This window comes from Mandrillus leucophaeus, unplaced genomic scaffold (assembly GCF_000951045.1).
Source record: "Mandrillus leucophaeus isolate KB7577 unplaced genomic scaffold, Mleu.le_1.0 Scaffold140, whole genome shotgun sequence".
Classification (NCBI taxonomy): domain Eukaryota; kingdom Metazoa; phylum Chordata; class Mammalia; order Primates; family Cercopithecidae; genus Mandrillus; species Mandrillus leucophaeus.
In genome coordinates, this window is record NW_012101366.1 from 4813148 (window position 1) to 4826334 (window position 13187).

Consider the following 13187-nt stretch of genomic DNA (forward strand, 5'->3'; position numbering starts at 1 on the left):
CTTCTCATCAAACCTATTTTAGCCAGAACCAACCAAAAAAATAAAAACTCTGCAGAAAATCTAAAATGTTAGTCTTTTATGAATGCTGACCTGTCATTATGTTAGAAAACAAAATGCAGTTTTTAATCAGATTATATAATTCAAGGGATTTAGCCTGTGCTCCCTGGCTCTCTGTGAATAAGTTCCCATTACCCTTTTATCAGTTAGAATGTTGGGTTGGCTACTTTTGAAAGAAGTTCTTATAAAATAACAGTAGCTTATACACAAGGCCAAAAAGTAGTTCTGCCACATAAGAGTTTTACAGATAGTCCATTCAGAACTCATGTATTACCACAAATTGTCATCAGTCTGGCTCTTTATGGTTCACCATTTCTAGTATGGGCTTGTCATGGTCCCCGGTGACTGCAGGAGTTGCAGCCTCCATATCCACATTCCTGACAGGAGGAAGAAAGAAGAAACAAAGAAGATGACAAAAGAAAAAATACCGTGTCTGCGTTGGTGTACAAATGCTTCCTACAAGTTAACATACAGAAATTCTCCTTTAATCTCATTGGTCAAACTTAGTCACATTGCATTACCTAGCTGCAAGAGAGGCTAGGAAAAGTGAATTTATCTTAAGCAACCATATGCCCAGCTAAAAATTAGCAAGAAGACTTTTTAAGGAAGGCAGTCAGCAGTCTCCATCCCAGATGTCCTTTCCCACATCTCCTTGTATTATCCTGGGTCTTCTGTGTTGCTGCTGTGGTCCAATCTTGTTAAAGCCTGTCTATGGATAGAGTGATGAATGCTATCTCTCTTGTTACCCATATGGGTTAGGTAAATGAGGACCAGTTGTTCCTGTTGCCTGGGTGTCCCTCACAGTGGAGTAAAATAGCCAAGAGGTTTATACAAGTCAACTGTACTGCTAGGATATTTTTCAAATCTAATTAAATCTTTTTTTTTCTTTGTTTCTTTTTTTTTTTTTTTTTTGCTCTGTCACCCAGGCTGAGGTGCAGTGGCACACTTATAGCTCACTGCAGCCTTGAACTCCTGGACTCAAGTAATCCTCCTACCTCAGCCTCCTGAGTAGCTGGGACTGCAGGCATATGCCACTATGCCTGGCTAATTTTTAAATCCATATTTTTAATCTTTCCTCACAAATTAGAATTTGCCTCCAAACTTTGGCGTGCGTATTCAAAATGAACAGTTTAATATTAGTGCTTTATTATCCCGAGCATTGCATAATATTTTTGTAAATTTAATGAAGTGACCAAGACATAAAGAACCATTTCTTGTAGGATGCCATCTACCTACACCTTTCAGCCAAAGAGCCTCTTGAGGAAGATGTCATAAAGGAGTACTCTTTTGGCTCCCTTCACACCCAGATAACTATATTTTTTAGAGTAAGAATATAGATTTCTGTTTCTGTAAAATTTGCAGACAAAAACAAGTAACTGATCATTGTGCATATAAAATTGGTGATTGTGTACAAATAGCACTGTTATGTGTATGCAGATGCCTGTTCTCTGTTCACAATGCAGTCTGTATTTATAAAATATTAATTTGCTTATCACTTGGTTTGTAAAAATACCACTGGCCTGAAATGTGGATTGCTAGGTAGACTCATACCTTTTCTTCAGACAGCCTGATTCATATTTTCTTCCTACATCATTTATGTTATCAGAACACAATGAAATGGATTGACTTGTTTCTTTTAACACTGAGGATAAAGCCAAGTCAGTTATATAAAATACAGATTGAAGTGATGTGCTTAATTATTGTAGTGCCTTGGGTTTTATGTGGACTACCTGTAATTCAGAAAGGTATTAAGTGATTTGTTAGATCATAATTCCAAAGTGAAATTTTGATACTTATATGGATCTCCTAGAAATTTCTTACATGTGAAAGTAATATTCTTTTATACCCTTCAAGGTTAATTCCAGTTATACAGTTTCTCTTTTCTGCCTTCACAAGCTTGCCCTTTATTTGTGGAAAAGTTAGTTTTTAATGATTGTATATTTCCAAGCCCCATAAATGACCTAAAAATGGTCTAATGATTTAGAGTGACCTAGTGATTTAATTGGATCTGCACTACATGCTTCCTGGCCAATTCTAGAACCATATTTGGTGGAAGCCCTGGATTCTGCTAAAAGCACTGTCTAAAGAAACTAAGCTCTCTGGTCCTGGCCCACACAGAACAAATCTGGTCTTGGTTTAGTACCACAAGTCCTCTGGAAGACTAAGTCTGAACCCCTACTCACTGGTTCTACGTATACTTCATATATGGCCCACGTTGTCAGATCCATTTCAAGTGTGAACTGGCTATCGTTTGCCCATTTTAAAGGACTAAGCAGGGAAGGGCAGATTTTGGCCTCTTCCTCCCCTATTGCTCAATGCCAACTGAAGGAGTAGTCCTCAACTTCCTTTCCTTGCCTCACAGAACTGCCAAATCTGAACATGGGTGAAATATGACTTTTAAGCCATAGATTGGACAGCTATTTTTCTCCTTTTAATTTTATGGCTGTTGAGCATTAACCATATCAATGTAGCATTCCAGGATTCCACTTTCCATCTGCATTCTCAAAAAAATCTCACAGGTCTCGGCTGGGCGCAGTGACTCACGTCTGTAATCCCAGCACTTCGGGAGGCCGAGGTGGGTGGATCATGAGGTCAGGAGTTTGAGACCACCCTGGCCAATCTGGTGAAACCCCATCTCTATTTAAAAATATATACAAAAATTAGCCAGATATGGTGGCGCATGCCTGTAGTCCCAGCTACTCGGGAGGCTGAGGCAGAAGAATCACTTGAACCCGGGAGGCGGAGGTTGCAGTGAGCCGAGATAGTGCCACTGCACTCCAGCCTGGGCGCTGGGTGACAGAGCAAGGCTCCGTCTCAAAAAAGCAAAACCAAAAATCAAAACAAAAAAACTCACAGGTCTAGACATGTGTTTCCCAATTTTCCATATGTCACCTAGCCATCCCAACAATGAATTTTACTTTTAGTTCATTGGAAGGAAATAATGTGTCATGGTGATTTTATTAAAGGTACAGGCTAAGCTGCTGTAAGAAAGAGAATCAAAGCTCTAGGAATTCAAACAAGATAGGAGTTTTTTTCTCTCACATATTAGGCAACTTTGTTCCATGAGCTCATTCACACGCCCAGACTGATGAGTGCCTCTGCCATACCTAACTCAAGGTTTCCAGACTTGTCCAATCATCATCATTTCTAGACATAGAAAAGAAAAGAGTTCGCTGGGCCCCGTGGCTCATGCCTATAATCCCAGCACCTTGGGAGGCCAAGCAGGGTGGATCGCCTGAGGACAGGAGTTCAAGACCAGCCTGGCCAATGTGGTGAAAACCCATCTCTACTAAAAATACAAAAATTAACTGGGTGTAGTGGCATGCACCTGTAATCCTAGCTACTCAGGAGGCTGAGGCAGAATTATTTGAACCCATGAGGCAGAGGTTGCAATGAGCTGAGATGGTGCTGCTGCCTTCCAGCCTGGGTGACAGAGCAAGACTCCATCTCAAAAAATAAAAATAAAAATAAAGTCAGGAAAAAGGGAAGAGTGACAACACAAGCAATTTCATTTTCAGCAAATGACCTGGAAGTTATATACAACACTTCAGCTGAAATTCTGTTGGCAAAAATTTGGTCTTATGACACAAATGTCTTCAAGGGAGGCTGGGAAACAGTCATAGGTGTCCGTGTGCCCAGGCGATCTCTACTGCAATGGAACTAGGGAAGAATGGATAGCTGTGGTTAACTAGCATTCTCCAAACTCTAATAGCGTTCTACTACAGTGATGAAATCAAGATGATGGCTTTATGTCATCCAGATTCTACAAGGAAACTTTTGCAGGGGAAAATGATGTCAAGCAGTATGAAATGGTTAAAATGAAGTGTCTCATTTTCTAGTGAACTTAGAAGCACTTAAAAGCATGACTGAAGCAAAATAAAAGTATTCCTCTTAAGCCAACAGACTGGCAAATGCCCAATCGTCTCCTGTTGTGCTCTCATAGGATAAGGAGCCATGCTGAAAACTACATGTGACCTCTGCAGCATCTTGCTCTCAAAGTTCTTTACAAGATTATTGAAAACTCAGACCGTTGCTCTTGGAAGCCATACAGATGGATGAATAATCGAGTATTTCTTCTCTTTTCTCCCAGGATACACTTGAAATATGCTCCAAGGAGCAGGAGTTTAAAAGCATCCTCTTTTCTCTCTGCTACTTCCATGCCTGTGTTGCTGGGAGACTGAGGTTTGGCCCCCAGGGCTGGAGCCGAAACTATCCTTTTAATCCTGGAGACCTCACCATTTGTGCCAATGTCCTCTACAACTACTTAGAGGCAAACCCTAAAGTAAGTGCTGGTGGTCAAATAACCTCTTCCAAGGAGTTTACAAAACTGTCAGTCTTTGGGCACAATCAAAATTGACCATAATTTCTCTTTTGAAGCTATTATTGAAATAGCCGACACTATGTGTGTATCTTCTGCCAAGTGTGAAAATGAACCAGATCAAAGGTTTTCCAGCAGTGGATGTTCGAACTTCATAAGATAGGTCAAACCAGTTCTACATCAGCAGCTTAGTGCCAAAAAAAAAAAAAAAAAAAGTCCTTCATTATGTTAACAAAAACAGTGGTTTACATGTGCGTATATGCCAGATTCATTAGGCAGGTAATGAAGCATTTGCACAAATGTAATTACATACAGCAATTCTGACAGTTCATAACACTGCATTAATAATCACTACAATTAGTTCTGATGATGGAAGCAATTTACAGCGCGTCACATGTATAAATAATGGTGCATTTCCTGCATATGTCATTATTATGTATTAAGGATGCCACCTTGTTGTGACTTTCTCAGTAATGTTCCCCTTGATTTGAAGTTAAAGGTAGATGAATGATTTTATTTCGTAGCTAAAATGTGTTTTACAGATGGGAATGGGAATGCCTCATCAAGAACATTTGTGTAAATTCTCATAAACCCAATGATTGGATTTCAAAAAGCAAGAACCATTCATTCCTAAGGATTTTCTAGCTTAATCCTCACAAGGGAAACTTTTTTCATTAAGTTAAATCCGTTAAAACTAGGATACATGTGTCAAAACCAATCAAGTGTTGTACTCTAGGCCACATTTTCTATAAAGCGTTTTAAAAATCACCCGTCCCTGTTTCTAAATGGAAACTATTGTTTTATGTTCCTTCAGTAACAATTGTTATAATTTTTGTTATCAGTTTTCTCAAGCTTCAGTGGTGATTTGATTGCTATTAGAATAGATATCCTTGGTACCTAACATAGGTGTGTTTTCCTAAGGAACAAATTTTAAATAAGTTATATCCAAAATACATGGTTTTAATACGGTATTTGATGTTCAGTGTTCCATATCTCTCATTTTTCTTTTTTTTTTTTTTTTTTTTTTTTTTTTTTTTTGAAACAGAGTCTCACTCTGTCTCACAGGCTGGAGTGCAGTGGCGGGATCTCGGCTCACCGCAACCTCTGCCTCCCGGGTTCAAACCATTCTCCTGCCTCAGCCTCCTGAGTAGCTGGGACTACAGGCACCTGCCACCATGCCTGGCTAATTTTTTTGTATTTTTAGTAGAGATGGGGTTTCACTGTGTTAGCCAGGATGGTCTTGATCTCCTGACCTCATAATCCACCTGCCTCGGCCTCCCAAAGTGCTGGGATTACAGGCGTGAGACACCATGCCCGGCCTCATTTTTTAATTTATAGAATTAAAAAGTAATTCTGAATACTTTGAGCATATTTTGATCATTCTAATTGTACTAGTTTTGTGTTGATTCCCAGCACATTTTGTCTAAACTATTGCACTTAAAATGATAATAGTTCTAGGTAGAAAAAGGAATGGACCATTTAAGACTTTGATTCAAGTCCTTCATAACTGTCCTGTGAGGCTGAGACCAGGAATAGAATCGTATTTCAGCTGAATCCTATACACAGTTGAGGTGGAAAGGAAGGGGAGGAAGGGGGAAGTGGACACATGCGTTTCTCTCCAGCTCTTACATCCTGAGTCTTGGAAACACCAGTTGACCAACTGAGTCACACTGTGTCCTGCTTTTTTTCATCCTGGGGCTCCAGGATCAACACAGCCTTAAGTTTTTAACACATTCTCATGTTTCTCAGGTGTCTTGAGCTTAGTCATTTTCTGCACATCATAAAGCAACTTATCAGGATTTGGGAATTAAATTCCTGTGAGCACGTTTAGTTGTACAAAATGCCCTTTTCCAGAAAGTATATGTAAAAAACAAAGACCAGGATTGAGGGAAAGAGAATCTATTATTGAGAAAGAATAGATCTGAGGCCAGGCATGATGGCTCATGCCTATAATCCCAGCACTTTTGGAGGCCAAGGCGGGAGGATAGCTTGAGTCCAGAAGTTCTACACCAGCCTGGGCAACATGGGGAAACCCAGTCTCTATAAAAAATACAAAAGATTAGCTGGGCATGGTGGTGTGTTCCTGTAGTTCCGGCTATTTAGGAGGCTGAGGTGAGAGGATTGCTTGAACCCTGGAGGTGGAGGTTGCAGTAAGCTGAGATCATACTACTGCACTCCAGCCTGAGCAACAGAACAAAACTCTGTCTCAAAAACAAGAGGAAAGAGCAAATCGTTAGCTAAATAATTATCAAAAAGAACAGATAATTATTGAAATAAATAATTATTGAAAAGAACAGATCCCTAGTTAAATAAAAATTGAAAAGAGATACATATTGAATACTGAAATGTGTAGCAAGCATCAATTAAATGTAAGTGGAAAAAGAACTAAAAGTCAGAAGCCTTTGTTTTCCATCCATTTCAGCTCTTTGGAAGGTAGTCCATGCAGTGGTTGAGAGAGCATGTTGTGGTCTAGGCACCCCTCTCTTATTTTTCATTCACCTCAACCCAGCTTAAAAGACATATTTGAAGTTCATTTATTCAAATTCAAATAAACTTGTAGCAAGTACATTGGCATAGTTGAAGCAATTTTACTTGTTCTGTTCTGTCACATCACGCAACAAGCGAAGGCTATAATTACGTTTTTACTTGAACTGTTGGGAGGCAGTATACTGCCCCCGAGGGTGTAAAGGTTCCTGTCTAGAAAGGCTCCGTCACACACTGGCATGTTTTGCAAACCCAGAAGAAGCTAAAGGGTAGTAAAGAGAGACTTCAAACCCTGCTCAGCCAAATAAAGAGGAGATACAGTGATTTCTTGAGTAAAACATGGTAAAGTCATTAGTTACAACCCTTACAACAATCATTAGGCCAGTCATGCCATAAGACAAGCCCTCAACTCCATCTGTGGCAAGGGGATTTGTTTGCCTGGACTTTTGGAAAGTACTAGGATTCTAAGTACACACCAAATTCACATTGTGTGGATGTTGCTTTCTTTTCCTGAATCTGATAATACAAGCTGATATAAATCAGATAATAAAAACATGTCACACTTCAAAGGCCTTATGAACCAACATCCTTTCACAATTTTTAGATGAGATTTTGAATGTATAAACTTTCCCTGCAAACATGTTCTAGGGGTGACTCAGTTTCTTTTAAAATCTGCATAAGGCTGGGCATGGCAGCTCAAGCCTGTAAATCCCAGTAATTTGAGAGGCCAAGGAGGAAGGATGGCTTGAAGCCAGGAATTTGAGACCAACCTGGACACCATAGTGAGACCCCCGTCTCTACAAAATTTTTTTAAAATTAGCCAGATGTGGTGTCTTGTGCCTGTAGTCCTAGTTACTTGGGAGGCTGAGGTGAGAGGATTGCTGGAGGCCCAGAGTTCAAGGTTGCAGTGATCTGTGATTGTGCCACTGCACTCCAGCTTAGGCAACAAAACCAGACCTCATCTCTTAAAGAAAAACAATCTTCATAAACAGCTCAATGTTAGTGAATTTTCACTGACTATATTAGAAGACACTGAAAATAATTCTCCCAAGACATTATCTGCAGAAACTTAGACAATTTCTGAACCACCTTTAAATCCTCCTATTGACAGAGGCTTGGAGGGCATTGTGTTAAAGCGGCACATGCCACTGGTTGGCTACTCTGAGGCAAAGTCTGCACCTGGCAGTGAGTATTTGTGTGGTTCTCCCCCCAGGTCCCATGGGAAGATCTCCGTTATCTCTTTGGTGAAATCATGTATGGAGGCCACATCACAGATGACTGGGATCGCAAACTGTGTCGGGTATATTTAGAAGAATTCATGAACCCATCTCTGGTAAGACATTTGTAAATTAATTAATTTGTAAATTAATTTCACTGAGGAAAAAATTCTGGTAAGAATTTTATAAACGAATTATACTATGGGTAATTCTTAATGTTATTGAGGATGCTTGGCCTCTTGGGAAATTTCTTAGCAAAGCAGAATCTCGGGTTCCATCCCAGACCTACAGAATCAGAATCTGCATTTTCACAAGTCTTCCAGGTGATTTCTGTGCGTGCTAGAGAGTGTACCAGCGTGAGGCACCCTCACATGCACTGACTCATCGGTTCTTTATAAAAACCCTATGAGGTATGCAGAGCTGACACTGTTATTCCATTTTATAGGCCGAGATGCTGAAACATGGGGATTTGCCCCAGGCCACTAGGTTGGCATGGGCAAGAGATGTGTGCGTCTTTTGATAGAAGTCTTTTGATTTATATTCCAGAGTTCATTTCACTAAAGTTTCTTTTTTGCCTGTCATAGAAGTCCTAGAGAATAGTCTATAGTTTGACCAGTATCAGTTACTCTATTATAATATGTGCTCTAGAAAAATATGGTGAATAAGTATGTGAGGTGATAGATTTGTTAATTAGCTTGATTTAACCATTCCATGATGTACACATGTATCAAAACATCACACTGTGCCCCATAAATATATGTAATTGTTATTTGTCAATTTAAAATAAAATTAAATCTAACAAGATAGTCCAAAAGATTATATCAACCAAGTGCAAGGTAAGAACCTTATTTGGATCTTGTTCCAAATGAACTGTAAAAAAAAAAAAAAAAAAGACATTTATGACATGATGGGAAATTAGCATTAACCTATCATGGTAATATAGAATTCCTGTTAATATTTTATGTATGATAATAAAGTAATATAGTTATGTTTTTTTAAAAGAGAAAAGATCCTCCAGGGTGAACCTGGAGGACATTATGTTAAATGAAATGAGTCAGCCACAGAAAGACAAATACATGTTCTCATTCACATAGACTCCTAAAAAGCTGATCTCCTCTAAGTGGTGCATAGAACAGTGGTTACCAGAGACTGGGGAGGGAGAGAATGGGGAATGAATCGTCAATGGATACAAAGTTACCATCCCTAGAAAGGAAGAATAAGTTCTGGTGTCTGTCCTATTGCACAGCAGGGTAACTGCAGTCAACAATACAATATTGTATATCTAAAAATAGCTAGAAGAGAGGATTTTGTATGTTCCCACCCCAAAGAAATAAGAAATATTTAAGATGCTGTGCCTGCTAATTACCTGATTTGATCATTACGCAACATATACATGTATCAAAACATCCCATTGTACTCCATCAATATGTACAATTATTATGTGTCAGTTCAAAAGACAAGTATGGTGATTTGAGAGCCTCATTCTTCCTTCTCTCGTGAGGAAGAGGCAGATCACCCCTGTAGGTGGAGTTTTTAAAGACCAGGCATCCTTGTCCCATTTCTCATCTTAGTAATCCTGTGTCTATGTAAATGGTTCCAGTCCGGGGCTGTGTTTTCTGGAAAAAGTACTCCATTTTTGTTTCTCATACTGCACAAGCTGAGTGTGGTGGCTGTAGCTTTCTCATGCTCTCTGTCTCATGGCATCCAGGTTCATGGCCATTCCTGGTTGTTTCTTGGAAACCTAAAGCAACCGTACACCATATCATGTCTATTTCCAGCTGGGTGAGACACCAACTATGTTTAAAGCAATGCTTTTAATAGTTTGAGCAATGTCCTATTTATAGTTTCTCTGAAACTTTCACCTCAGAGAAGCATTATATAGATTCGATCACCTTCCTCGAGTTCATTTTAAGAAGTAATATAATCATATTATCAGTCTAATATTTAGTCTATATTAGATTAAATCACTAAAATCGTATTAGTCTAATATTTAGTCTATTTTAGACTAAAATACACCAGGAAAGCATAGTGTATTTTAGTCTAATATAGAAAACTGGGGACATTATTTTGTTACTAATTTTAATAATGTGGAACAATTTGGAGAGGGTGCAAAAAATGCACAATGTTATGTAATTGTTCCTTTTGATGGTGAGTCTCATGGTCTTTCCTTAGTTCTAATAAGCAGGACTTCACATGTCAGAGAGACTTCCAATTTAGCACAATTGGAAGTCACTCCTCAGGAGAGGTCTGGGAGCAAGTTACCATGGAGATGGGAAAGCTAAACAGTGCCAGGCATGCGACCTTTACAGAGGCTGATTTCTCTGAATGATGGTGGAGGGCAAGGGGCCCGCGAGGAGCTCCCGCGGATGCTCCCTCCCCTGGCTCTGGCCTGCGGCTGAGGGGAGAATTACTGTTGTCAAATGCAGCAGTCCATTAACCTTCACAAGCCTGAACTCCCATTCAAATGACTGTAAAATAAATATAGGTGATGAAACCTGAAGGAGCATCAGTGGTGTGTGTAAGCCCTTCAGAAATTTAGGTACCCGACCTTCCATACAGATCTGGTGAGGTTTTCAGGATCGAAATGCTTCATTTGCAAACTGGCATCCTCACTGGAGGGGAACCTCCTCAACTCACCAAAGGAAATTAAAGCACTTGACTGACTTGCTGTCAGAGGCTGCAAATCCCAGTTGTTTTGTTCTCATGCACGTTTCTCCTGTTCATGCTGTGGATATGATTAGCAACATGATCTAACACTTCATCTGCAGGACATCTTTTTGCCACTTCCCACAAGTGGTTAACATATTTGGAAATTAGTGTCTTTGGTTGCAATGGAACATGATCAAAAAGCAACACGTTCATGGTGTGGGGTTTAAAGTTCTGCTGCTCTTATCAAAAGAATCAGAGTGCTTTCAGTGATATCTTGCTGTTAGGAGGATCAGCGAGTTTCTTGTTGAGTGAATGAGTTTGCGCTCAGAGAGAGTTCTCCAATGGGCTTCAGAGGGTCTCCGGCCAAAGTTAAGAAAGAAAACATTTTCTCACATAAAGCATGTATTTGGCAGTGTTAATTAAGAAATACAGTAAATTACTTCCAGAGAATAAGGTACCAGATCACCTTAAAGTTATATCATACAAACTATTTTAGTAATATAGAATAACAAGAATCTGGGCTTTGAAGTAAAAAACAAAAACAAAAGACACCATTGAAGTACCTCTATGTACGTCTATGTATTTGCCATATGATGTAATTGACACTCTCTTAGCCTCAGTTTCATCATCTACAAAACAAGAATGATCAACTTACAGGTTTGCTGTCAGGTCTAAACTTTAGTACAATGCTAGAACAATATGCTTAATAGACGGGAAATCTTTTTATTATGAAGTATACGTTTTCATTATATAGATTTAATACTTGGCTGTACATTAATCTGTGATAACAATGGGAATCCTTTAGTAAATACCTGCTCTTTGCCAAGGGTCATTACCACACACTTTATATGTATGATTTCTTCTTACTATAATCTGGAGGAGTAAGTATTATCCCACTTAATCAAAAAAGAACCTCAGGCTCAGAGAGGTCAAGCAGCCGAACCAGGATTTAAACTCACAGTCAGACTCCAAAGGCTGGTCTTTCTCTGCACCATACTGCTGTGGCTGGAGTGCTGACCTGTTTGTAGCACAGGTTACCAAAACAATGACTTGTATCTGTATGTAGATGGTGTACAGGCCGACACTGAGAACAACACGGGCAATATGGAAGACCAGGGTTCTGGCTCTGCTACTGACTTGCTGTCTAGCTTTGTGCATGGCTTCCCTGTGCCTCAGTTCATTCATTTGTAAAATTAAGGTATTGCCTGGAAAATCACCAGTGTACCTTTTCATTCTCAAGACACCATGATAATTCAACCTTGTGTAATATCTAAAAATCCCTAACAGCACTTTGGGGCCATGGCATTTTTGACCCAAAAGGCCAAGGGCAAATGCATGTGTTTAAACTCACAATGAACTAGAGCTTCTTGTCATTACCAACACTACTTGGAGAGGCAGTGGAGTCGGGGCCGGTTTTCTATTAAATGCCAGAAAGGAAAATGTAAAAAGGACACTAATCTCATGGAGTCTAACATAGTGGGCTGGATGCTGGTTCTCCAGTTTCTAGTAACTGTCCCTGCCCCTGATTTCAACAAAGATGATTTCAATTTTTTTTTCCTTCTTTTTGAGACAGAGTCTTGCTCTGTTGCCCAGGCTGGAGTGCAATGGCGTGATCTCAGCTCACTGCAACCTCCACCTCCCAGGTTGAAGTCATTCTCCTGTCTCAGCCTCCCGAGTAGCTGGGATTACAGGAATGCACCACCACACCGGGTGAATTTTTGTATTTTTGTAGAGATGGGGTTTCACCATGTTGGTCAGGCTAGTCTCAAACTCCTGACCTTGTGATCTGCCCGCCTCGGCCTCCCAAAATGCTGGGATTACAGGCATGAGCCACTGTGCGTGCCCAAAAATATCATCCAAATTTTTGATGATATTTTCATGATGTGGAGGTCCTTTCTGCGTGAGCATGATTCTATTGATTATTTTTTTAAAAAGTTTTACTAAGATATAATTTGCACACCAATTTAAATTACACAACTCAAAGGTCTTTAGTATATTCTGCAACCATTACCAGCTTTAGAACAGTTTTATCACCCACCCCCACAAAAAAAACCCTGTAACCATTAACAGTCAGTCACCATTTATTTCCCACCCCATACTCCCCTATTCCCCAGCCCATGGCAGCTACTAATCTATTTTCTGTCTGTATAGATTTGCATGATCTGGGCATTTTATATGAATGGTTTCATGCAGTATGTAGCCTTCTTTCATTTAGCATAATGTTTTCAAGCTTCAGCCATGCTGTAGCATATATCAGTACTCGATTCCTTCTAAGTCCGAATAATGTTCCATTGTGTGGACATTCCACATTTTGTTTATCTCATCTCTCAGTGGACATTTGGGTTATTTCTCCTTTCTGGTTATTATGAATAATGCTGCTATGAACTTTTACGTACAAATTTTGTGTGGACATATGTTTTCTTTTGTATATGTACCTTAGAGTGGAATTGCTGGGCTAAGTG

General features: G+C 39.6%; 1 protein-coding gene across 1 annotated transcript in view; it reads left to right on the plus strand.

The window, feature by feature from the left end:
* DNAH11 (dynein, axonemal, heavy chain 11) overlaps nucleotides 1-13187 on the plus strand; it is a 387500-nt gene that overhangs the window by 357461 nt on the left and 16852 nt on the right. The window contains exons 75-76 of the mRNA XM_011973963.1: nucleotides 4148-4339; nucleotides 8073-8192. Coding sequence (XP_011829353.1) covers nucleotides 4148-4339; nucleotides 8073-8192 — 312 coding nt within the window. The remainder of the gene's footprint in view (nucleotides 1-4147; nucleotides 4340-8072; nucleotides 8193-13187) is intronic.